The sequence below is a fragment of the Conger conger genome, chromosome 4 (genome assembly GCF_963514075.1).
Source record: "Conger conger chromosome 4, fConCon1.1, whole genome shotgun sequence".
In the NCBI taxonomy this organism is placed as follows: Eukaryota; Metazoa; Chordata; class Actinopteri; order Anguilliformes; family Congridae; genus Conger; species Conger conger.
In genome coordinates, this window is record NC_083763.1 from 59,829,138 (window position 1) to 59,856,275 (window position 27,138).

The window sequence follows — 27,138 nt, forward strand, 5'->3', positions numbered from 1 at the left end:
GCGGGGTTGCGAGTGAATAAGAAAGCAATAAAAAAAATTAAAAAAACGTGAAATAGCCTCAATTGTTTAGGCACTAGAAATCTAAATAATAATTATTGGAGTCTTGAGGGTTTCCTTCCTCTTTCCTCTATCCCGGAAACTGGTTTTACAACGGGTCTGGGGGATTTTTTTCTCTGCTCCAACCAATAGCGGAAGCTTGGTCCCTTCTGGTTAAACTATACCTTCTGGTCTATTTGTAGCTAGCTAATCAGAATATAGGAGCTAGCTAAAGTTGGTTACAGTGACTGGCCACCTTAGTGCAGCGTTGCTAACATTAAACGACATCAAGCTTTAGCGAAGTAAACATACCGTAAACGGAGTTCTCAGCCTTGCTGATAAAAATTGTGAATGACGCAGCTTGAATTTGACGTAGCTAGAGAAAAGCAAATGAAAGCGATGTTGTGTTCACTCTCTCCTTTCATGTAGACTACAACTTTTGACTATTTTACTTCAGTCCTTAAGTGTTAGATGCGTTTCGCCTAGATACTATAATTCACCTTAAAGAAGGAGCGTTTTCCTGTCGGTTGCACCAGTTTTGCAATTTAAGGTATGTGAAAACAGTTTTACCACTGGTGTTGAGCATCCTCAGTGGAATCTTCGCATCCGTTGCTTGTGCCAGCAGGTAGGGTTGGGTTTGATTACCCACGAGTTTGCATTGAACAAATGCATCGCTCGTAATGCAATCTCATGTCTCATGTGTTGGTTAACCTTCGATATTCTCATTACTGTGACTAAATGTAACTAGCTAACCTACTGTATGCTTTAGAAGCACATGTTTTATTTTAGCATCTGACTACGTATGTGCATGTGGGAAGAATTCAGTAGAATGTTTGCATGGCTCTGCATTGAAAATGCTTGGAATTGCTGAAAAAAGGAAACGGGTTCTTCCCACCCAATTCTGCAACAGTGTCAACTTTTGGTCCGTAGCTATATTATCAGGTTTGACAGGCAAGGGCAAGCTGTTACCCGCAAAGATGGCATATGTGTCTCAAATTATCTCTTGAGAGGTGTGACTTCTAAATGTTAACTTTGCATTTTTAATATTGCTACTAAACGTTACTAAAATCACTTGAAATGTTACTGAAATAATTTATCCTCATTTGTGTTTGGCGATCTTTGGCTTGCGTTTAAAAGCCGGCTATTAGTCCTGATCTTGTGTCGGTTTTAAATGAACTTACGATAGGGACATGAGAAATATGTTCCTTCTAAAGTAAGTAACAATAAGTCATAATTCTCAAAGAACGCAAGAGAAAAGTGTCATTTATTCTCACTTTGAGCAGATACAAGAAAATAAAGACAAATGTAAAATTTGCCACACGCAGCTAAATTTGCCACTCCAACAGCACTGAAAAGGTGCAACCCAGATAGCAAGCGACTCCGGTCTGGATCTGCACTTGTTCCGCCTGACTTTTGGTCATATTCAGCGCAGATCTGGCCCAGAGATACTTGCTATCTGGGGGAAATAATGAAAAATGTCGTGAATTTAATATGATTCGGTTAATTTCTTAAGGTTCCATGACTTTGTCCACACAGGACAACACACAAAATAAAATGTGACAATTTTCATTAAAATGTAGGTATTTTATTTAACTTTTCTATACCTGTGGTGTTCCTGGTCAAAAATGACTGGACTAGAAATTAAAAGGTAAGACTACATCTAGTGTTTATGGACACACTTCCTCTCGCAGACCCCCATATGCATGTGTGATTTAGCACACACACACACGCATATGCACACACACACACACACACCTCACTCCCCTTCCTGGCTTCCTTGGAAACACCCACAGGATCCTTTCGCCAATAGGATCTTTCCCCCATAGGAACCACACCTGTTGGCATTCTCACATATAATCACAACATTGTTTCAATAATATGTAGAACTTTTCTTGCAGCTCTGGTAAATAAAGCTTTTTTGCGGCCTTGCTCACAATGTGGCAGCACAGTGACCTAACGATAGACTGTATTTATGGGTCTTGATCTTATCTTTGATCAAGACACTGGTGAGGAGGAGAGAGGCCAGGAAACTGACAATGAAAATGCATGAGAGGAGGAAGTGTCAGAGGTTGACGACAATGTAGAATATGATCTAGACCAAGAGACAACCGATGTGGAACAATCCAGTGATGAGGAAGAGGGCCCAGCTGAGTCTATAGAGTAAATGTTGGTACATTCAGTTCAAAGAATGGGGATTTGTCCTGGTCTTCATCCCCACCTGTGAGGAGAGGTTGGCTGTCGGCTGAAAATGTTATCAGGATGACCCCAGGGACAACGAGATATACCATATCTGGGGTTGATGACATAAAATCCTGTTTCAAACTGTTCCTCACAGTCTATCAGAACAATCGTATTCCACATGACCACCTTGGAACAAATGGAAATGCACCAAAAGATGTCAAAATATGTCATAGTCATATTGTATAGTCATATCACCTTTACAAACACAAACAAACACACCTGCACAAATAGGCTACAGGCGCACATGCACAGATGTACACACAAATTCAGTCTCCTCAGACACACAGCCACACACACATGTTCAAACAAGGAGTCTAGTTTTGTAAATGTAATTTGTGTGTTTTCATGTAATTGCTGTTGTGTTAATGTTATTTCAGTATTTTCTTTTGTTAAGCACCCACAGATCCACCATTTATTTATTTATTTTTGCTGTCCAATATCACTGGCCATTTTTAGTGGAACAGGTGGCCCATTTTACCTGATCACAGTACACTTGTATTGGAGGGGAACATCTGATACTTAAAGTTTAAGTATCAGTAGATTTTTATTACATAATTCCAACACAGAATGATAGAGGAGACTTCCTTAATAAATAATAAACATATTTGAAAGTTGAGCATTGTGTCCATAGCTATTTTCCTATCGTCATGTTGTCTGCAGAACAAACCATAGCCTAGTTTAGTGCAAAATAACTCTTATGTGTGTGGAAGGCACATTAGAAGGAAATATCAAGAAAAAAAAACATGCTGTTAGTAAACAGTCATTATATACAAAACCTGCACCATCCTCATGACACTCCCTACTTTTATTCATAATTAATTACAACACATATCACTGGATATATAATATGAATTCTAGACATTAATCAGCATTTGAAGAACTAACCAAAATTAGCGGCACCTAGTGGACTGGGACAAAATTTAAGGTCAATCACGTACAGAGACCCTGACTGAACCGGTAGTTTCACCATGGAGGAGCCTCACAAGAACAACGACAAGCACTAACTAGCACAAACATATAAAAACTGAATGTTCCGAGGACAGGCCAATATGCAGAAATGCGACCCCACCTCATAAAACACTCACCCCCAATTCAAAAGCAATAATTGGCTGGGTTTTCTAGTGGCCTACCATCAGTCCCTAAGGATCTAAATTTATATCACACTCATCTCTCAACCTGCAGTCAGGGCCGTTGCCTCACATCCATTACATCGGCAGTCAAAGTGGAAATGGAACATGGAGAATGCACTGTGGAGGCCGAGAGGCTCCACAGCTCATCTGAGTTCTGGTAGAATATCTTGATGCATGGCATCAATCAAAGAAGACCATAACATGATATTTTCTGAATTGGCACCATGCATATGGGCCACTGCCAATATTTTGCTGCTGTAAAGGCAGCCGATAACCACCGACACTGACTGATGGTCAGTTTCAACCCAGTAATCATTTAATAACAAAATTGCAGGGGAATATGGAACAGCGACTTCCAACACTACAGATGTTCTTCTAGCAACTATACTCCAAAATACTGAAGCTGCCACTCATTCCCAAACAATATGAATAATAACAGCATAATTCACTTTTGGGATAAATTCATCTGAATTAATTTACGGGGAGTACAGTATAGTCTGTGTGCATAGTTGTAATGCATCATTTGATGATTTGGGTTTGGAAAGACTCCAACGGGTCTAAACTTGCAATGGTTTCTCTGCAACAATACAATTGTGGGGTCTCAACTCAGTGATAGGGTGACTTTTGAACCTGAGGACAACAGGAGGATTAATTTTATGATGTTGTAGCATATTCTATCATTTTTTAATGTTTTAATTATTTGCAACTGTTTAATTTCATTATTATTTTCATCTGAATGCATTCTCTTTTTCTTTATCTCCCAGAGTAATTATTCATATTTAATTTTTTTATAGTTACTTAAAAATAATATGTCACATTTTAATAACACTTTTTTTAAAAGTCTGTATTTACCTTTGGTCAGTCACTCCACTTTTTCTGCGCTCTAAATTTTTATGTCACTAGCTCTAATTGGTCTCATTTATTGGACCACTTTATTCAGCTTTTTACTAGACCACAACACTTAATAAAAGAGGGGGACTGATTTTCATCGAGGCAGATTTCCAAGTTTAGTGCATGTACTTCTGTGGACAGATCGTACTGTATGCTTTGTGATGTGGGCGTGTCTGGCTAAGAAGTACTCTTTGTATGGTTGCAGCTTCACACACATCTCTGATTGACTGGAACTTGCCACTCCAGGAGGAGAAGAAAATAGGAATTGGAAGATACCATAAGAACACTAAGCGAGTATTCAACCAACTTGAGTGGCAACTTTCAGTGAGCTATTCTTTATGCAGGTCATTGACGTAGCTGACGCTGCACTAATCCCAAAATGGAAATGATCTATTAGTTAGCCTTAATGCATGCCTTTATGTTACAGCCAAGGGCTGCGTTTCCCGAAGCCTTCTTAACGCTACGTCATTCGTAAATTGTACCTTAAGCTCTACCTTAACGTTTCAGCGTGTTTCCCGAAACGTTCTTAATTAAGTATACCTTCTGTACGTCATACTTTTATAAGGTTGCTCTGGATCACTCTGAGCTATGCCTTATCGATGTTGTCAGCTCACTCCGCTAGTGGCCACCACTTTTACGACTGCGAGCATCTGAAATCAGCTGTTGCTATTCGTTACATCTCAATCTGTTAAGATTCATTCATTATCCTAACCCGCTTGTTTGTGCGCTTTTATTGAAAACCTCAGCTAATAATAGAAAATAGTAATAATGAATTACAGTAATGTGATGGTGCTCCTGGCAAATGAATACTGATTGCAAAGTCATTTAAGGCACCATAACAAAAATATTAAAATAATGTTAAAAAAAAACATGACATGCCAAAGAAGGTGTATTTCTAGGTGGTGTTGCGGGACAGGCGTGATACCACAATCTGATATCACAAACCGTATATATAGTTTGGCAATAATTACATACACGGTTGGATGATTTAGTTTGTAATTTAATATAATAAAATTACAAATTAAAGCTCCCAACAGTCATGAATTCAATATTTTTTTAAGAATACAACTTTAGTAAGGTATACCTTTCGAGTCTTCATAAAATGCAAAGAGACACGATTATCGGTGAACGCAGCCAAGCTCATTTTAAGATAGCATGCCAAATCAAGTGTGGTAATACAATAATACTTGAAGTTACTGGCACTAGCGCCACCAATGTAAAAACTTCTAAGTCTAAAGCCCTGTCACTCTACATTAACATGCTTTTTGAGGGCAATGTGTTTGAATGCAATTGCTATTATATGTGGATAAAGTGGATATTATATGAGGGGTTCTCATCATAGTCAAACTTGTCTGGAAGGCCCAGTTTTGGTAAAGGTATAACAGCCATAGAAAAGTTAAAAACTATTTTTCTTCTAAACTAATAAGAAGTATGTAATTAAAAGTATTTAAAGAGAGTGAGTAAACTGTATGTAGCTTTAGCTTTCTAGAACTGTATATTGTATATACGGCGGCTTGTAGCGTAGTGGTTAAGGTAAATGACTGGGACACACAAGGTCAGTGGTTCGAATCCCGATGTTGCCACGATAAGATCCTCACAGCCGTTGGGCCCTTGAGCAAGGCCCTTAACCCTGCACTGCTCCAGGGGAGGATTGTCTCCTGCTTAGTCTAATCAACTGTACGTTGCTCTGGATAAGAGCGTCTGCCAATAATGTAATGTATATTATTCAACTTTTGCTAAATTAAATATCATTCCTATTGCATGATGCATTTATTTCTGGAATGACTGCCCTACCAGGAGATCAACAATGGAGTCACTGAGTGCTGAAAATACCAAGTTCTCCCTGGACCTGTTTAAGAAGATAAGTGAGAGTAAGAAAACGGACAACATCTTCTACTCTCCACTCAGCATCTCCTCAGCTCTGGCCATGGTGTACATGGGCGCCCGGGGGAACACAGCTACACAGATGGCTGAGGTGAGTTCACCCAGACACAGTGCCACTCTCAGACGTCCCAGCACAACACAACTGCATTAATAAGCTATGGAGGGATCATCCATTGAGAAGACTTACTGAATGTTGTTACAGCCCGGGCTTGTTACTGACACAGAAAAGTGAGGTGGGCGGATCAAAAGTGAAATTAAGATTTATTTTTGGTAAAAGAGATTCACCCACAAACTATTTAAGGAGAATAAGGAGAGGCTTGTGCTCCTACCAGGACTGGAGTGGTGTATTATTATATTATTAGTATTATTATTATTCTTGTATCTTATGCAATAAAACATTTTCTTTTTAACCCTATCCAGTCTGCCCCCATGTGGTTGAGTTGTCAACGTGTCAAATGGTTGTAGCCTTTATATTTATATTTAAAAAACCGTGACATAATAAAACCACAAAACGCCGATGCCAGATTGTTAAAAAAATGGTCCACTAGCTAGAACAGAAGTTTAGATTCTTATCAGCCTCTTATTTGCAAATCAGGGCAAAAAGATTCAGCGCCCCCCTTCCCATGCTCACTGTTTACAACCCACACCTCGCCACAGACAATAAAAGCCTTATACTAACAATCTTTGATACCGTTTCTCTACGTCAGAAAATCATGTTCCAATATGTTTGGTAGAACATGTTCATTATGTTTGGTAGAAATATAAGTTTGTTTTTTGCAAATTATTCAATACAGACATATTTATGGAGCCAAATATGGTTATGAAGCTTTGACTGTTTTCTGACTAGTTTTTTTATCCATTCAACCATTTTTGAGAACTATATTTTTTCTGGGAATATACCTAAGCAAATGCTATCTTGAACTACTTCTTCTGGTTGTGTTAATGCATTGCTGAGTCATTTCAGTACCTCCTTACATAGGCTGGTTTGGTCATGGATCAGAATCTTTCCATAGCATGCAAATCCTGCATATCTGTCATTAATCAACTTAGAGGTTGACTTTGCACAACCTCTAAGTTGTGCAAAAAAACCCAGAGGACCGAGGTTCGATTCCCGGTCCTGCCAAAAGCCAAGTTTGGCCGGCTCACGCGGAGTGGCATAATTGGCTCGCTGCTCCAGAGGGAGGGACTTGGCAGGGTTCGCTGATCGCCACACAATAAGCACCTCGGATGCCTCGGAATCACGGTTACGATTGTGAGACGAGACGGCTTGAAGAACGCGTGTCGTTCTCCCTCGGGCCGCCTAGGGACGGGTGTGGATGGTGTATCTAACACTAACTCTAATTGGCGTAGAAGGGGAACAATTGGCTACCAAATTGGGAGAAAAAGGGAAAAATCTGAAATAAATTCATATTAAAAAAAACAAAACTTAGAGGTTGATTAATGGAGAGGTGAAATACACTTTATTGATCCCACACATGGAAATGTAATTGTCGAATTTGTCAGGAGAATGATGACAATGGAAGCTGTTTTGTTGCCTGTGAAACCACAGATAATACAGAAGTACATGCACTAGGGGCTCTATTTTCCAGCCAGCATCTGGCGTGTTTTGAGCTGGTGTGCTGTCGATTTAATATTTTCCAATGATCCCAATGCCTCTGGTAATTTTGGGACTCACCACTCAGGGTGTGTCAGTCAAGTGGAAGCAGCTCATTGCCATTGTGGTGCCAGGTTTAACCCCTTCCCCGCCAATTATTTTGGGAAAAAAACTGTCATTTTCAGACGATTAAAAAAAAAAAATGTATATAGTATTTTTTATGCTGATTATGAAAAATAACTTGTATTTCATTTTTTTCCCCATTTTTGTGGTTGAAATTTTATTTAGATGTTTAGACTTGTTTACTCGTCTGTGACTGAAAAAAACACATCCGGTTAAAACATACTGTATATAATCGTCTCTGCCGGGGAAGGGGTTAAGGTGCAAGTTGCAGCTCAGTCTATGGCGTACTGCAAATTTGCTAATGATCAGCCTGCTCAAAACCGTTTTCTAATATTTTGGAACCCTTTTATTGATGAAGCCAAATAAGATTAATAATTGTAATATTTTACAATCAAAGGATTCTCTCCTGCTTAGTCTAATCAACTGTACGTCGATAAGAGTGGCTGCCAAATGCCATTAATGTAATGTAATATAATGTAATGCTCCTCAGGTCTGACAATCAGTCTGAGGATTTTAATCCCCGTACCTAACACAGCGGTCAGGGTACCGTTGGCTATGACATGGAGGTCCGTGTGACCCTCCAAGGATATCCCTCCCCAGACCATCACTGAACCACTGCCAAACCGGTCATGTTGGATGATGGCAGCATAACGTTCACCATGGCGTCTCTAGACTCTTTCACGCGCTCAGTGTGAACCTGCTCTCATCAGTGAAGAGAACAGGGCGCCAATGGCAGACCTGCCATTTCTGGTGATCTCTCACGAATGCCAATCAAGCTGCACGGTGCTGGGCTGTGAGCACAATTGTCTGTGGCCACCACATGCAAAACCATGACCTTTTTGGGGGTTGTCTTGCTTTGGCATCTCCATTGCACCTGTTGTCACTCATTTGCACCAAAGCAGGTGAAACTGATTCACAATCACTTCCAAAATGGCCAGATTGACATCCATGAAGTTTAACTGACTTAATTTTTTTGAGCAGTGTATTACACAGAACACGGGTGGGACATTGCTGGGTGTAGGCGACATTGGTGGTTGTCTTGCAGTCCATCTCAGGGGGACGCCAAACAAAGTAAAGAAAGTAGAATAAAAATCCAAGTGAATGCACTCACAAATTCCCTTCTGCATTCCCACGATCACAGCAGCAACCACCCCCATCCCCAGTCTGCAATCTTCACAGCTGAGAGGGACACACCAACATGGTTGCATACATTTTAAGATAAATGTGGCAGTAGTGCATTGACAAGCTCATTTGCTCCATTGACAAGACTAATAGTGAACTTTAAATATTCATGTTCATGATACAGTAAAGATACTTGCCAGTAAAGATAGTTCCTTCCATTTCTCTTCGATATGACTGGTTTAAATTCTTATATCCAGTTATTTGCTATTTTATACACCTTCTAAATCTATGAGATTGAACTAAAATGTTATTGAGCTGGAAGTCAAAGTCAGCTGCGTGCTAGACTGCATGTTGCAACACAGTCATAAGGGGAGTCTTCCAACATGCTAAAAATCTGGTTATGAAATGGGTGTGTTCAGGGTTGGGCCGCTCTTGTCCTGTGCAATAATTGTGCAATAATTTTTACACAGTACTATTTGAGATACAGTCCCCTCCAAAAGCATTGAAATAGCAAGGCCAATTCATTCAATGTGCAATACGGTGAATACATTTGGGGTTGAGATGAACAGGAAGACAAGATTCCAGGATTTCAGCTTTTATTTCCTGGTATTTACACCTAGATCTCTTAAACTACTTAGAACATAGCACCTTTGGTATCAGTCTGCCCATTTTTTAGGTGAGCAAAAGTATTGGAGTATTTAAGTAAATACTCCAAAATAAATAACACTTTATATTTGGTAGCATATCCCTTGCTTGCAATCAAGCCTGCGACCCATTGACAACACCAAACTGTTTCATCATTCTTTTGTGATGCTTTTCCAGATTTTTTTCTGCAGCCTGTTTCAGTTGTTGTTTCGGGTGGTTTTTCCCTTCAATCTCCTCTTGAGAAGATAAAATGAATGAAGGCCTATGTTGTGCTGGCAGTGTGTTTTGGGTCAATGTCTTTCTGCATGATAAAGAAGACTACTGAATTCATCTTGCTGCTACCATCATGAGCAGAAGCAGTCATGCAAGCCTAAGCCATGACACTTTCTCCACCATGCTTCAAAGATGGGCTTGTATGTTTTGGATCATAGCATATCCCTTCTTTCTCCACACTTTGGGCTTTCCATCATTTTGGTAGATCTTGGTCTCATTTGTTCCAGAACTTTTGTGGCTCATTTCTGTACTTCTTTGCTAATTGTAATCTCGCCTTCCGATTCTTACTACCGATGAATTGTTTGCATCTTGTAGTATAGCCTTTATATTGCTGCTCTCTAGATCTTCTCCAAACAGTTGATTAATATACCTTCACCCCTGCCCTGTGGAGATTGTGATGTCACTGGCTGATGTTTTGGGGGGTTTCTTCACAGTTCCCAATGATTTCCCCTCTTGTCTAAGCTCCAAAATGGCTTTTCTCCCAAAGACAGCTCTGGTATTCATGTTGGTTTATCTTTTCAAACACAAATGCAGTCTTCACAGGCAAAACCCAAGACTAAAACCAAGAGTAGACATTCAGAACTATTTATTGTTTAACCCATCAATCTAACAGGACACATCTGGGCAACAACACCTGTTTCACATGTAAAGTCACATGTTCCAATACTTTTACTCACTTAAGAATTGGGTGGTCTGATACAAAAGGTGATATGTCCGAAGTTGTTTTGCAAATCTTTATAAAAATACCAGTTAATAAAAACTGAAATCGGATCTGATACAAAAGGTGATATGTCCTAAGTTGTTTTACAAATCTTTATAAAAATACCAGTTAATAAAAGCTGAAATCAGATCTGTCATCTCATGTACATCTTTTGACCTCAAACTCAGTTGTATTCAGTGTATAGCAAAAACAAAGATATTCAACATGCTGTTTCAATACTTTTGGAGGGGACTTTACATGTACAGTCAGAGCTTGCTCCAAGAGAGCTATTAAATATTAATTAATTCATTCATTATCCTATCCCGCTTATCCTGAACAGGGTCGCAGGGGGGCTGGAGCCTATCCCAGCATACATTGGGCGAAAGGCAGGAATACACCCTGGACAGGTCGCCAGTCCATCGCAGGGCTGGGGACACACATCATTCACTCACACCTACGGGCAATTTAGTGCTACCCACTGCACTATCCTTGCCGCCTCAGTTGTTAAATATGCCGTGCTTACACACTTTCTCAAATATATTAACCTTTATTTGACTAGGAAGTCACATTGAGATTAAAACCTCTTTTACAAATGAGACCAAGCCAAGACAGGGTCAAATAGCAACAATAAATTATAGAATCGCAATCACCAGTACAATCCATTATAATGTAGGTATGTACAATTCCAAGTGCAAATGTTAAATGTTCTCTATTGCCAAGTCTTTCCACTCTGGTCAATCCACACTGAAATTAAAAGTTTAAGAGTATGTTGACGCAAGGCTTGATGTGATGTTCACAGGATTATAGCCACACTGTCGTTTGATTTTCCGTGTCTACTAAAGATGTCTACGTGCACGTCATCACAGTGTTAAAATGTTGATGATGCTATAGGTGCTTCGCTTTAGAAAAGAGAAGAAACATGAAGCTCCTGGACTGCAACAACAAGAAGTAAAAAGACAGCTTCCACCAGAGGTGCTGAAGGTGAGAAAACATGTAACTGCAGCTGAATTTACTAACCACAAGGATGGGATGTCTGTAAATTGTGTTAACAATGGGTTTTGGGTGGGTGAGTGGTGAGCTACATTATCGCTGAGGTGATTTTGCTTTTCCAATTTGCAGAGTTTGTCTTTGCCCTTCACTGTACTTATACTTTTGTATACTTTGTATTGGACATTTAAATACATTAGAAAATGTGTTTAGAAATATTAATTTAAAGACATTAGGTTTTGAAATGTAAATCTCAAGTTACTTGTAGACAAAAACCCGAAAGTCTTGTAGATTTTATTTAAATTTTTTGATGAATAGGACAATTTCTCTTGTCAGGAAAAAGTTAGCTTGAAACAAGCTCTTTCAGATTATATATATTTTTTCGTTATAATAGAAAGTGCTAATGGGATCATAAAAATTCATTAATCAGAATAAATTGAAGCATGATATGCCTTGCTTGCATTTCTGTAAGGAAATGTGTGTCACAAAGTGCTTGTCTGTGCCTGTCTTCAGTCTCCCCTTCATGAAGCTGATGATGACATTCATGCTGGATTCAACAAACTGATGTCTGAGCTCAACAAAGAGGGTGCCCCGTATGCTCTGAGCCTGGCAAATCGCCTGTATGGGGAGCAGTCTTACGAGTTTGTGGAGGTAATGTTTTGTTGATGAATAGCACAGAATTGACAATACATTCGCTAATTCATGCACATACTTGTAAAGGAATGTTTGCACAGTGGACAAAAGACGAAATCTGTGTTGTAAGCCTCCAGCCTGTACTCACTGATGCTGACCAAATGGATCATACTTTTAAGATTTGGATTTATTTATTTTATATTCCTCAGTTGAAGGAGGCGAGCATTTAGTGAAAAAATATTGCAACTATTGTAATGCAGCACTAGGGCTGAAAAGAGTGTGCAGGTAGAGCTCCATATCCACTCACTGAGCACTTTATTAGGAACATTTTTACTTCATTACATCTGTTAAAATGATCTAATCAGCCAATTGTGTGGCAGCAGTGCACTGCATACAGTCATGTAGATACGGGTCAGGAGCCTCCGTTAATGTTCACATCAAGCATCAGAATGGGGAAAAAATGTGAATTAAGTGACTTTGAACAGGGAATGATAGTTGGTGGCAGACAGCTTGGTTTGAGTATTTCAGGAACTGCTGGGATTTTCACAGACACTAGTCAAAGAATGGTGCAAAAAACGAAAAAGAATCCAATGAGTTGCATTTCTGCAGACAGAAACACCTTGTTAATGAGAGACGTCAGAGGAGAATGACCAGACTGGTCAAAGCTGAAAGGAAGGTGACAGTAATGCAAATACCCACACATTACAACAGTGGTATGCAGAAGAGCATGTCTGAACACACAACGCATCATGACTCTTACTGGATAGGCTATAGCAGTAGAAGTCTAAAAAATGAGTCTAATAAAGTGCTTGGTGAGTGTATATGCATTTAAGGAACAAAAATTAATGGCTACAGCAGTTTTGCCCCATTTACTTCTTACTTACTTACTTCACATGTATTTCAAACACCCATGTACCTTGTGTAAATTAGAAAGCTTTGGAGTAACGTGTATTTCTTCACTTTGAAGGAGGTAGGCTTCTGACTGCAATAGGTTTCAAGTCTTTATGATGAGCTAAAACACTATGCTAACATGGAAACTGAGCCAGTGAATGAACAAAAATGAAAATCTAATTGAACATCTCGCCTAAGTCTGGGTAAGTCGGAAAAAAGGTATATTTCCCAAAAAGTGGGTGACATGGCTCAGGCAGTAAGAGCAGTCGGAGGGTTGCCGGTTCGATCCCCCGCCCGGGCTGTGTCGAAGTGTCCCTGAGCAAGACACCTAACCCCCAAATGCCCCTGACGAGCTGGTCGGTACCTTGCATGGCAGCCAATCGCCGTCGGTGTGTGAATGGGTGAATGAGAAGCATCAATTGTACAGCGCTTTGGATAAAGGTGCTATATAAATGCCAACCATTTACAAAATGGTGTATTCCTGTAACTTTTTTTTTCATTGTAAATACATCTATCGGTTTTTTTCAATGATCTGTGAACTCATTTTTGCATCTTATATGTAATCTGTTGTAGTCCCTTTTTCCAGATGGACAAAGTGATCACTTTTCTTTCTCTTTCTTATAATGCATGTTTTCCGCATGTGTGTATATGGCAATATAACATTCAAAGGGTACGCTGTTTGTCCACACAGAAACATGCAAACATAAGGATGGGTTGTTATGTATCATATTTTTGACTGTGCCATAGGCCCAGTATGCTTTTTTATACATTCTTCATTTTTACCAGATTGTAAAATTTAATTCTGTGCCCCTACCCTGGACCACACCTTCCAGATTGCTTTTTACACAATGTAATCTTTACTCCTTGAACTTCATATAGCCTTCAGTGACTCCACTGTGCAGTTGGAGGAATTAACAAAAAGACCTTAAACTTGACATGATGATTTCAGTCATTGAAAATGAACACATAATTCATGACACAATAACTGGTGTGTTCTTGCTTTGAATCCCCATTTAATTTTGTACTGTAGCATGCAGCATTTTACTTAAAAAAGTAAAAATAACTTATTTTCTCCCAAACATGGATAGAAACTTCATATAACCCATTGGAAACAATCAATATTTTTTAATGAAAGCCAGACACAAGGAACAGCTAAGCATTCACTGTCTTTGTAAATCTATAGAAATACATTCAGGACACAAAGAAGTTCTATCAGGCAGAGCTGGAGACTGTTGACTTCAAATCAAAAGCAGAGGATGAAAGGGTGAAGATTAACAGCTGGGTGGAGAAGCAGACTCAAGGTAACTGCAGTTACAGACACATCTACAGGTTCAGGAGACTTGAGCAGATCCTCTGTCGTACATATTCAACTGAAATGATCAAGAAGTGGACAGCTTGCTGTTATTGGTTTGCATTATTTGGCATCTGATAAATGATTATAATTGTGAATTCTTTACAGCAGTGCTTTTTAAACTGTGACTTGAAACTGAAAATTGGCTGCAAAGTGGGTCCTGGAATGGGTCTATAGTCCACTAGACTGTGCTAGTACATTGGAAAGCCTGAAAGGCACAAAACCTCTAATTTGGGTCCTGATATTAAAACATTGAAGAAGCAGTGCCTTACAGCAACAATCAATCATTGTATGAACGATGTACCGGAGTGAAATATCTTCAGACTTGCGTGCCATGTAGTTTATGTTGTGTAATACTCTAAACATTGACTTGAATTGAAAAAGATAGACACTATCACATCGTGCATATTTCATGAAGTAATATTTCTTTAATTCTTACGATACAGGATATTTGGCACCTGATGCCTTTCTTTGTTGTTAAAAGATTTATGTTCTGCATTTTGCGTTGTAGATGTTGAATTTTCTGTTTGTGCATGTTTCAAACCTCTTAAAGATGAATCGCATCTGCATTATTCAAGACATACTGCATTATATCTGTATCTGGATATCTTAATTAATGTACTTGTGTGACACCATCCCATCTATATATCTTCACTTTATTGTGCTTTCTTGTAGATAAAATCAAGAACCTGCTGTCGAAAGGGACTGTTAACAGTATGACCAGTCTGGTGTTGGTGAATGCTATCTATTTTAAGGCTGATTGGGACAATAAATTCAAAGGGAGTGACACACATGGACGGCAATTCAAATTGAATAAGGTAACATGCTTACTTAATTATGAACTGTTGCCAACACTGACGCTGGAAAGGTTGTTATCCTCTGTGCTGTTCAGTCACACTTTTGTAATTTCTTGACATCAGTTTGCTAAAGACGGGACTCCAGGGCATGATTGCTCTCCTCTTTAGTGTTGCAGTTAGGTCACTGGTCCAACTTTGTGTTGAAGTGAAATGTTCTCTCCATGACAGTTGAATGATAAATTCTGCTTTATTTTCCTGTGTTCAATTTTAGAAAAGTATCTTTTGCAGTGGTATCCAAACGTTTGGGCACCCCTAGTGAAATTGTATGTTTTGTATAATTTCTCTAAATTAAAGGAGGTTTTAAAAACCCCTGTCAGGTACCCACTTACAGTAAGCACAACATACTTCTGTAATAGCGTGAGTATATCACCACTTTAATATTGTACATGGATTGAAACATATATTTAAATGATCTGTCACATCTTTAATTTTCAGAATGAAATTAAGCCAGTTCAGATGATGGAACAGACAGGCAACTTTGGTTTGGCATTCATTCCGGAGGTCGATTGTCAGATTCTAGAGATGCCTTACATTGGTAAAGAGCTGAGCATGCTCATTATTCTGCCTAGTGAGATTGAGGATGACTCCACAGGGCTTGAGAGGGTAAGACAGAATTTGGGGTACAATAATTTAATGGCTTTGTCAACTATAATACTGCCTCCAAGGCAATCGAGACAACACCTACTGGGTTCAAACTTGGCAGAGTATCGTATATATATATGAAAGAGTTGCCTAACTTTTGAGAATCCCACACTTGCAATTTTCTTTTTTCCTACAGTTGGAAAGGGAGCTCACATACGAGAAATTAATTCAGTGGACACAGCCTGACATGATGAAGAGTGTTGAGGTAAATGTGGCTCTGCCCAAGTTTAAGATGGAAGAGACCTATGACCTGAGAGATATTCTGGTCAGTATGGGGATGGAGGATGCCTTCGATGAGTCAAAAAGCGACTTAACTGGCATTTCTTCCAGCACTAACCTAGTGGTGTCCAAAGTGGTGCACAAGGCCTTTGTGGAGGTGAACGAGGAGGGCACAGAGGCTGCTGCTGCCACTGCTGTCACCATGATTCTTCACTGTGGCAGGCTATACCAAAATCATTTCATCGCAAACCATCCCTTCCTGTTCTTCATCAGACACAACCCCACTCAGAGCATCCTCTTCTGTGGCCAGTTCTGCTCCCCTTGAAGTCTTAAACTCTGCAGTTTCCAGTTATAAGCAGGAGTCTAAAGAATGACTGTCTGCATGTTAAATGGCTCTACAATGCTGTTTGCCTTAAAATAATATTTCATTGTTATCTGCTTCTCAGAGCTTAGACAATCCTGCTGCAGTGCATTTTTTTCATTCCTGTCCATTGTATCCTCTTTGAAGATTAATACTGGCTTAAGACCATTGCTTCCTTTCTGTTCATTATATTTTACTCAACACTGAAATGTCAAAAAACAAGAAGCAGTTACCAAGATCACATTACTCATTTGTGAAAATAAAAGTGCAAAAAAGTCTACTCTGTTGGTTGCTTTTTTCACTTCGCTGCTCAGTCATTGCATCAGAGAAGTACATTTCATGCACTGCCGGTACATGCAGAATGCTGGTGCCCAGTCAATCAAATATTTTTTTGTGTGACAATTATTCCAAGAAAAAAGTCTCCATATCTGGGGCCTCATTTATAAACGTTGCGTAGGCACAAAAGAATGCGTACGCCACTTTCTAAGCATTTATAAAAAACGAACTTGACGGGAAAATGTGCGGTTCTCCACGGAAACTCTGACCCATGCGTACGCACATTAACTGGAGAAATTAGAAACTGTGCCTTTAATGCTCGTGACGTAAGACCAGGAAAACGGGAAGTGAAACAGGACGTAAAAAGGTATAAAGATTTGCCCGGAGTTGTGGCTGGGTATGGCTGCTGTAAGGACGTGCTGTAAGGACTGTGTACCTAACACAGCGGTCAGGGTACCGTTGGCTATGACATGGAGGTCCGTGTGACCCTCCAAGGATATGCCTCCCCAGACCATCACTGAACCACTGCCAAACCGGTCATGCTGGATGATGTTACGGGCAGCATAACGTTCACCATGGCATCTACAGACTCTTTCATGCGCTCAGTGTGAACCGGCTCTCATCTGTGAAGAGAACAGGGCGCCAATGACAGACCTGCCATTTCTGGTGGTCTCTCACGAATGCCAATCGAGCTGCACGGTGCTGGGCTGTGAGTACAATTGTCTGTGGCCACCACATGCAAAACCATGACCTTTTTGGGGGTTGTCTTGCTTTGGCATCTCCATTGCACCTGTTGTCACTTTCATTTGCACCAAAGCAGGTGAAACTGATTCACAATCACTTGTGCTTCCTAAATGAACATATTGATATTGATGAAGTTTAACTGACTTGGTGTTACACTGTGATGATTAAGTGTTCCCATAATTTTTTTGAGCAGTGTATTACACAGGACACGGGTGGGACATTGGCTGGGTGTAGGCTGCATTGGCGGTTGTCTTGCAGTCCATCTCAGGGGGACGCCAGAAAAGTAAAGAAAGTAAAATAAAAATCCAAGTGAATGCACTCACAAATTCCCTTCAGCATTCCCACGATCACAGCAGCAACCACCCCCATCCCCAGTCTGCAATCTTCACAGCTGAGAGGGACACACCAACATGGCTGCATACATTTTAAGATAAACGTGGCAGTAGTGCATTGACAAGCTCATTTGCTCCATTGACAAGACTAATAGTGAACTTTAAATATTGTTCATGTTCACGATACAGTAAAGATACTTGCCAGTAAAGATAGTTGCTTCCATTTCTCTTCGATATGACTGGTTTAAATTCTTATATCCAGTTATTTGCTATTTTATACACCTTCTAAATCTATGAGATTGAACTAAAATATTATTGAGCTGGAAGTCAAAGTCAGCTGCGTGCTAGACTGCAAGTTGCAACACAGTCATAAGGGGAGTCTTCCAACATGCCTAAAAATCTGGTTATGAGATGGGTGTGTTCAGGGTTGGGCTGCTCTTGTCCTGTGCAATAATTGTGCAATAATTTTTACACAGTACTATTTGAGATACAGTCCCCTCCAAAAGAATTGAAATAGCAAGGCAAATTCATTTGTTGTGCAATATGGTGAATACATTTGGGGTTGAGATGAACAGGAAGACAAGATTTCAGGATTTCAGCTTTTATTTCCTGGTATTTACACCTAGATCTCTTAAACTACTTAGAACATAGCACCTTTGGTATCAGACTGCCCATTTTTTAGGTGAGCAAAAGTATTGGAGTATTTCAGTAAATGAAAATAAATAACACTTAATATTTGGTAGCATATCCCTTGCTTGCAATATCTGCGTCAAGCCTGCGACCCATTGACATCACCAAACTGTTTCATTATTCTTTTGTGATGCTTTTCCAGGTTTTTTCTGCAGCCTGTTTCAGTTGTTGTTTGTTTCGGGTGGTTTTTCCCTTCAATCTCCTCTTCAGAAGATAAAATGAATGAAGGCCTATGTTGTGTTGGCAGTGTGTTTTGGGTCAATGTCTTTCTGCATGATAAAGAAGACTACTGAATTCATCTTGCTGCTACCATCATGAGCAGAAGCAGTCATGCAAGCCTAAGCCATGACACTTTCTCCACCATGCTTCAAAGATGGGCTTGTATGTTTTGGATCATAGCATATCCCTTCTTTCTCCACACTTTGGGCTTTCCATCATTTTGGTAGATCTTGGTCTCATCAGTCCATAAAACTTTGTTCCAGAACTTTTGTGGCTCATTTCTGTACTTCTTTGCTAATTGTAATCTCGCCTTCCGATTCTTACTACCGATGAATTTTTTGCATCTTGTGGTATAGCCTTTATATTGCTGCTCTCTAGATCTTCTCCAAACAGTTGATTAAGATACCTTCACCCCTGCCCTGTGGAGATTGTGATTGTGGCTGATGTTTTGGGGGTTTTCTTCACAGTTCCCAATGATTTCCCCTCTTGTCTAAGCTCCAAAATGGCTTTTTTCCCAAAGACAGCTCTCTGGTATTCATGTTGGTTTATCTTTTCAAACACAAATGCAGTCTTCACAGGCAAAACCCAAGGCTAAACCCAAGGCTAAAACCAAGAGTAGACATTCAGAACTATTTATTGTTTAACCCATCAATCTAACAGGACACATCTGGGCAACAAGAAACACCTGTTTCACATGTAAAGTCACATGTTCCAATACTTTTACTCACTTAAGAATTGGGTGGTCTGATACAAAAGGTGATATGTCCTAAGTTGTTTTACAAATCTTTATAAAAATACCAGTTAATAAAAGCTGAAATCAGTCAGATCTGTCATCTCATGTACATCTTTTGACCTCAAACTCAGTTGTCTTCAGTGTGTAGCAAAAACAAAGATATTCAACATGCTGTTTCAATACTTTTGGAGGGGACTTTACATGTACAGTCAGAGCTTGCTCCAAGAGAACTATTAAATATTCATTCATTCATTATCCTAACCCGGTTATCCTGAACAGGGTCGCAGGGGGGCTGGAGCCTATCCCAGCATACATTGGGCGAAAGGCAGGAATACACCCTGGACAGGTCGCCAGTCCATCGCAGGGCACACACACCATTCACTCACACACTCATACACTCATACCTATGGGCAATTTAGACTCTCCAGTCAGCCTAACCTGCATGTCTTTGGACTGTGGGAGAAAACTGGAGTACCCAGAGGAAACCCACGCAGACACAGGGAGAACATGCAAACTCCACACAGAGGCCCCGGCCCACGGGGATTCGAACCCAGGACCTCCTTGCTGTGAGGTGGCAGTGCTACCCACTGCACTATCCTTGCCGCCTTAGTTGTTAAATATGCCGTGCTTACACACTTTCTCAAATATATTAACCTTTATTTGACTAGGAATTCACATTGAGATTAAAACCTCTTTTACAAATGAGACCAAGCCAAGACAGGGTCAAATAGCAACATAAAATTATAGAATCGCAATCACCAGTACAATCCATTATAATGTAGGTATGTACAATTCCAAGTGCAAATGTTAAATGTTCTCTATTGCCAAGTCTTTCCACTATAGTCAATCCACACTGAAATTAAAAGTTTAAGAGTATGTTGACGCAAGGCTTGATGTGATGTTCACAGGATTATAGCCACACTGTCGTTTGATTTTCAGTGTCTACTAAAGATGTCTACGTGCATGTCATCACAGTGTTAAAATGTTGATGATGCTATAGGTGCTTCGCTTTAGAAAAGAGAAGAAACCTGAAGCTCCTGGACTGCAACAACAAGAAGTAAAAAGACAGCTTCCACCAGAGGTGCCGAAGGTGAGAAAACATGTAACTGCAGCTGAATTTACTAACCACAAGGATGGGATGTCTGTAAGTTGTGTTAACAATGGGTTTTGGGTGGGTGAGTGGTGAGCTACATTATCGCTGAGGTATCTTGGTCTTTTGCTTTTCCAATTTGCAGAGTTTGTCTTTGCCCTTCACTGTACTTATACTTTTGTATACTTTGTATTGGACATTTAAATACATTAGAAAATGTGTTTAGAAATATTAATTTAAAGACATTAGGTTTTTAAATGTAAATCTCAAGTTACTTGTAGACAAAAACCTGAAAGTCTTGTAGATCTTATTTAAATTTTTTGATGAATAGGACAAAAAAGACAATTTATCTTGTCAGGAAAAAGTTAGCTTTTTTGTTAAAATAGAAAGTGCTAATCAAAATGATTCATTAGTCAGAATAAATTGAAGCATGATATGCCTTGCTTGCATTTCTGTAAGGAAATGTGTGTCACAAAGTGCTTGTCTGTGCCTGTCTTCAGTCTCCCCTTCATGAAGCTGATGATGACATTCATGCTGGATTCAACAAACTGATGTCTGAGCTCAACAAAGAGGGTGCCCCATTTGCACTGAGCCTGGCAAATCGCCTGTATGGGGAGCAGTCTTACGAGTTTGTGGAGGTAATGATTTGTTGATGAATAGCACAGATTTGCCAATACATTTGCCAGTTCATGCACACACTTGTAAAGGAATGTATGCACAGTGGACAAAAGACAAAGTCTGTGTTGTAAGCCTCCAGCCTGTACTCACTGATGCTGACCAAATGAATCATACTTTTAAGATTTGGATTCATTTATTTTATATTCCTCAGTTGAAGGAGGCGAGCATTTAGTGAAACAATATTGCAACTATTGTAATGCAGTACTAGGGCTGAAAAGGGTGTGCAGGTAGAGCTCCATATCCACTCACTGAGCACTTTATTAGGAACATTTTTACTTTATTACACCTGTTAAAATGATCTAATCAGCCAATTGTGTGGCAGCAGTGCAATGCATACAGTCATGTAGATACGGGTCAGGAGCCTCAGTTAATGTTCACATCAAGCATCAGAATGGGGAAAAAATGTGATCTAAGTGACTTTGAACGGGGAATGATTGTTGGTGGCAGACAGCTTGGTTTGGTTACCCACACATTACAACAGTGGTATGCAGAAGAGCATGTCTGAACACACAACGCATCATGACTCTTACTGGATAGGCTATAGCAGTAGAAGTCTAAAAAATGAGTCTAATAAAGTGCTTGGGGTGTTTGAAACGAGGTGAGCCAACTGACCACATGGTGCGGAGACAACAATCTCACTCTCAATGTGGAGAAAACAAAGGAGATTGTTGTCGACTTCTGGAGAGCGCACACCCAGCACCCTCCACTGACCATCAACGGTGCGGCTGTGGAGAGAGTGAGCAGCACCAAATTCCTGGGTGTGCACATCACTGAGGACCTCTCCTGGAATACTAATACCACATCACCTTTTCGAACTCTACCTTAGTCCTCCCTCCTGATTTCCCCTGCCCCTCCTTTCTGATATCCCTATCCTTGTCTAACCCCCCCCCCCCCCAAAAAAATATAAAAAAATGCACTTATGATGACAACTATGTTTAGAACAGCATTTCATGTGTATTTTGCTAGTTTCTGGATGTGATGCTTTGACTTATGGTAGAACCTATGCACTTGTAAGTCGCTTTGGATTAAAAGCGTCTGCCAAATGACTAAAATGTAAAATGTAAACATCACTGGCCAAGAAAGCTCAGCAACGCCTCTACTTCCTCCCAAATCTGAGAAGAGCCAAAGCCCCAGCCCCCATCATGCTCTCCTTCTACCGGGGCACCATCGAGAGCATCCTGACCAGCTGCATAACTGTGTGGCACGGTGGTTGCACGGCGTCCTGCCAAAAGACCCTGCAGCGCACAGTGAGAGCTGCTGAGAAAATCGTTGGAGCCCCCCTCCCTTCCCTCCAGGACATTTATAACACACGCCTGTTCCGCAAAGCACTTCGAATCACAGGTGACATTACACATCCCACACACGGCTTCTTCAGTCTCCTGCCGTCAGGGAGAAGACTGAGGAGCCTCCGGGCAAGGACTAGCAGGCTGAGGGATAGCTTTGTCCATCAGGCTGTCAGGAAGCTGAACTCTCTCCCAGCTCTCCGCCCCCCCCCACTGCTCCGCCCCCACTGACTCTGGACTAATGCAACTCCACCTCCCCTCCCCTCCACACACACACACACACACACACACACACACACACACATACGTGCATACATACATGCATAAACATACTTTGGCCACTTTATTTGCTTACAGGGTACATTGTACCATATATTTTAAATCTGGTATTTTTTTTTTTGTTTTTTTTTGTTATTTATTATTTTTATATAGTTTTGTTTTTTTAATCTTGAATTGGACTTGTCGTGTTATGTTGTCATTTGCTGTTTATTTATTATGCACCGTGGATGAGAGGGAAATGCAATTTCAGCCCTTTGTATGTCTACATATATTGGATTGACAATAAAACCGACTTTTGATACCTTGTGTAAATTAGAAAGCTTTGGAGTAAGGTGTATTTCTTTACTTTGAAGGATGTAGGCTTCTGACTGCAATAGGTTTCAAGTCTTTATGATAAGCTAAAACACTATGCTAACATGGAAACTGAGCCAGTGAATGAACAAAAATGAAAATCTAATTGAACATCTCGCCTAAGTCTGGGCAAGTCGGAAAAAAGGTATATTTCCCAAAAAGTGGGTGACATGGCTCAGGCACTAAGAGCAGGCGTCTGGCAGTCGGAGGGTTGCCGGTTCGATCCCCCGCCCGGGCTGTGTTGAAGTGTCCCTGAGCAAGACACTTAACTCCCAAATGCCCCTGACGAGCTGGTCGGTGCCTTGCAATCACCAATCACCGTCGGTGTATGAATGGGTGAATGAGAAACATCAATTGTACAGCGCTTTGGATAAAGGTGCTATATAAATACCAACCATTTACAAAATGGTGTATTCCTGTAACATTTTTTTTTCATTGTAAATACATCTATCGGTTTTTTTCAATGATCTGTGAACTCATTTTTGCATCTTATGTGTAATCTGTTGTAGTCCCTTTTTCCAGATGGACAAAGTGATCACTTTTCTTTCTCTTTCTTATAATGCATGTTTTCCGCAAGTGTGTATATGGCAATATAACATTCAAAGGGTACGCTGTTTGTCCACACAGAAACATGCAAACATAAGGGGGGGTTGTTATGTGTCATATTTTTGACTGTGCCATAGGCCCAGTATGCTTTTTTATACATTCTTCATTTTTTACCAGATTGTAAAATTTAATTCTGTGCCCCTACCCTGGACCACCCCTTCCAGATTGCTTTTAACACAATATAATCTGTACTCCTTGAACTTCATATAGCCTTCAGTGACTCCACTGTGCAGTTGGAGGAATTAACAAAAAGACCTTAAACTTGACATGATGATTTCAGTCATTGAAAATGAACACATAATTCATGACACAATAACTGATGTGTTCTTGCTTTGAATCCCCATTTAATTTTGTACTGTAGCATGCAGCATTTTACTTAAAAAATAAAAAATAACTTATTTTCTCCCAAACATGGATAGAAACTTCATACAATCCATTGGAAACAATCAATATTTTTTTAGTGAAAGCCAGACACAAGAAACAGCTTAGCATTCACTGTCTTTGTAAATCTGTAGAGATACATTCACAAAGAAGTTCTATCAGGCAGAGCTGGAGACTGTTGACTTCAGATCAAAAGCAGAGGTGAAAGGGTGAAGATTAACAGCTGGGTGGAGAAGCAGACTCAAGGTAACTGCAGTTACAGACACATCTACAGGTTCAGGAGACTTTCATTTGAAATTTGCAGATCCTCTGTCGTACATATTCCACTGAAATTATCAAGAAGTGGACAGCTTGCTGTTATTGGTTTGCATTGTTTGGCATCTGATAAATGATTATAATTGTGAATGCTTTACAGCAGTGCTTTTTAAACTGTGACTTGAAACTGAAAATTGGCTGCAAAGTGGGTCCTGGAATGGGTCTATAGTCCATTAGACTGTGCTAGTACATTGGAAGGACTGAAAGGCACAAAACCTCTAATTTGGGTCCTGATATTCAAAGATTGAAGCCTTACAGCAACAATCAATCAATGTATGAACGATGTACCGGAGTGAAATATCTTCAGACTTGCTTGTCATGTAGTTTATGTTGTGTAATACTCTAAACATTGACTTGAATTGAAAAAGACACTATGACATCGTGATATTTCATGAAGTAATATTTCTTTAATTCTTATGATACAGGATATTTGGCACCTGATGCCTTTCTTTGTTGTTAAAAGATTTTTGTTCTGCATTTTGCATTGTAGGTGTTGAATTTTCTGTTTGTGCATGTTTCACACCTCTTAAAGATGAATCGCATCTGCATTTTTCAAGACATACTGCATTATATCTGTAGCTGGATATCTTAATTAATGTACTTGTGTGACACCATCCCATCTATATATCTTCGCTTTATTGTGCTTTCTTGTAGATAAAATCAAGAACCTGCTGTCGAAAGGGATCGTTAACAGTATGACCAGTCTGGTGTTGGTGAATGCTATCTATTTTAAGGCAAATTCAAAGGGACCGACACATATGAACGGCAATTCAAATTGAATAAGGTAACATGCTTACTCAGTTTCCAGATTACTCCGTGACTCCTAAATAATTAAGTCACACTTTTGTAATTTCTTGACATCAGTTTGCTAAAGATGGGACCCCAGAGCATAATTTCTCTCCATGACAGTTGAATGATAAATTCTGCTTTATTTTCCTGTGTTCAATTTTAGAAATGTATCTTTTGCAGTGGTATGCAAAAGTTTGGACACACTAATTGTATGTTTTGTATAATTTGTCTAAATTAACGGAGGTTTTAAAAACCCCTGCCGGGTACCCACTTACAGTAAGCACAACATATTTCTGTAATAGCGTGAGTATATCACCACTTTAATATTGTACATGGATTGAAACATATATTTGAATGATCCGTAACATCTTCAATTTTCAGAATGAAAGTAAGCCAGTACAGATGATGGAACAGACAGGCAACTTTGGTTTGGCGTTCATTCCGGAGGTCGATTGTCAGATTCTGGAGATGCCTTACATTGGTAAAGAGCTGAGCATGCTCATTATTCTGCTCAGAGAGATTGAGGATGACTCCACAGGGCTTGAGAGGGTAAGACAGAATTTGGGGTACAATAATTTAGTGGCTTTGTCAACTATAATACTGCCTCCAAGGCAATCAAGACAACACCTACTGGGTTCAAACTTGGAAGAGTATAGTATATGTGAAAGAGTTGCCTAACCTTTGAGAATCCCACACTTGCAATTTTCTTTTCTTTTTTCCTACAGTTGGAAAGGGAGCTCACATACGAGAAATTAATTCAGTGGACACAGCCTGACATGATGAAGAGTGTTGTGGCAACTGTGGCTTTGCCCAAGTTTAAGATGGAAGAGACCTATGACCTGAGAGATATTCTGGTCAGTATGGGGATGGAGGATGCCTTCGATGAGTCAAAAAGCGACTTAACTGGCATTTCTTCCAGCACTAACCTAGTGTCCAAAGTGGTGCACAAGGCCTTTGTGGAGGTGAACGAGGAGGGCACAGAGGCTACTGCTGCCACTGCTGACATCATTATTGTTGAATGTGACATGCTTTACCAAAATCGTTTCATCGCAAACTATCCCTTCCTGTTCTTCATCAGACACAACCCCACTCAGAGCATCCTCTTCTATGGCCGGTTCTGCTCCCCTTGCAGTCTTAAACTCTGCAGTTTCCAGTTATAAGCAGGAGTCTAAAGAATGACTGTCTGCATGTTAAATGGCTCTGCAATGCTGTTTGCCTTAAAATAATATTTCATTGTTATCTGCTTCTCAGAGCTTAGACAATCCTGCTGCAGTGCATTTCTTTCATTCCTGTCCATTGTATCCTCTTTGAAGATTAATACTGGCTTAAGACCATTGCTTCCTTTCTGTTCATTATATTTTACTCAACACTGAAATGTCAAGAAACAAGAAGCAGTAACCAAGATCACATTACTCATTTGTGAAAATAAAAGTGCAAAAAAGTCTACTCTGTTGTTTGCTTTTTTCACTTCACTGCTCAGTCATTGCATCAGAGAGGTACATTTCATGCACTGCCGATACATGCAGAATGCTGGTGCCCTGTCAATCAAATATTTTTTTGTGTGACAATTATTCCAAGAAAGAAGTCTCCATATCTGGTCATCAATTCATCTCATCTACAGTCAAAAAATAAGTTAAACGGGGCAAACACGAATGACTGATTTCCATACTGGCAGTTTTCCAAGTTTAGTGCATGTACAGATCGTACTGTACACTTTGTGATGTAGGCGTGCCTGGCTTGTTACTGAACGAACACAGAAAAGTGAGGTTGGCGGATCAAAAGTGAAATTAAG

At 39.9% G+C, this 27,138-nt stretch overlaps 2 protein-coding genes across 6 annotated transcripts; both read left to right on the top strand.

Moving 5' to 3' along the window:
• The first annotated feature begins 150 nt into the window (after nt 1-150).
• On the top strand, nt 151-16,860 carry LOC133125902 (leukocyte elastase inhibitor-like). Of its 4 annotated transcripts, none has more exons than XM_061237625.1 (9): nt 151-661; nt 4,504-4,588; nt 6,096-6,273; nt 11,531-11,620; nt 12,140-12,277; nt 14,334-14,451; nt 15,177-15,319; nt 15,794-15,961; nt 16,137-16,860. In XM_061237625.1, exons 3-9 carry the CDS (start codon nt 6,106-6,108, stop codon nt 16,542-16,544), a joined length of 1,233 nt encoding a protein of 410 aa, XP_061093609.1. In that variant the 5' UTR covers nt 151-661; nt 4,504-4,588; nt 6,096-6,105; the 3' UTR covers nt 16,545-16,860. The 4 variants fall into 4 exon arrangements, with proteins under 4 accessions (XP_061093609.1, XP_061093607.1, XP_061093608.1 ...); XM_061237623.1 differs by having other exon boundaries at nt 151-586; XM_061237624.1 differs by lacking the exon at nt 4,504-4,588.
• LOC133125904 (leukocyte elastase inhibitor A-like) lies at nt 15,330-26,699 on the top strand. Of its 2 annotated transcripts, none has more exons than XM_061237626.1 (3): nt 15,330-15,685; nt 25,631-25,895; nt 26,072-26,699. In XM_061237626.1, exons 2-3 carry the CDS (start codon nt 25,701-25,703, stop codon nt 26,504-26,506), a joined length of 630 nt encoding a protein of 209 aa, XP_061093610.1. In that variant the 5' UTR covers nt 15,330-15,685; nt 25,631-25,700; the 3' UTR covers nt 26,507-26,699. The 2 variants fall into 2 exon arrangements, with proteins under 2 accessions (XP_061093610.1, XP_061093611.1); XM_061237627.1 differs by lacking the exon at nt 15,330-15,685 and adding an exon at nt 25,228-25,341 and having other exon boundaries at nt 25,728-25,895.
• Nucleotides 26,700-27,138: the final 439 nt, after the last annotated feature.

Coding starts and splice junctions, on each gene's coding strand:
- LOC133125902 (XM_061237625.1), top strand. CDS start 6,106: ATGGAGTCACTGAGTGCTGAAAATACCAAGTTCTCCCTGGACCTGTTT. Junction 11,621..12,139: donor TTCCACCAGAGGTGCTGAAG/GTGAGAAAACAT, acceptor GCCTGTCTTCAG/TCTCCCCTTCATGAAGCTGA. Junction 14,452..15,176: donor GGTGGAGAAGCAGACTCAAG/GTAACTGCAGTT, acceptor GCTTTCTTGTAG/ATAAAATCAAGAACCTGCTG.
- LOC133125904 (XM_061237626.1), top strand. CDS start 25,701: ATGATCCGTAACATCTTCAATTTTCAGAATGAAAGTAAGCCAGTACAG. Junction 25,896..26,071: donor ACTCCACAGGGCTTGAGAGG/GTAAGACAGAAT, acceptor TTTTTCCTACAG/TTGGAAAGGGAGCTCACATA.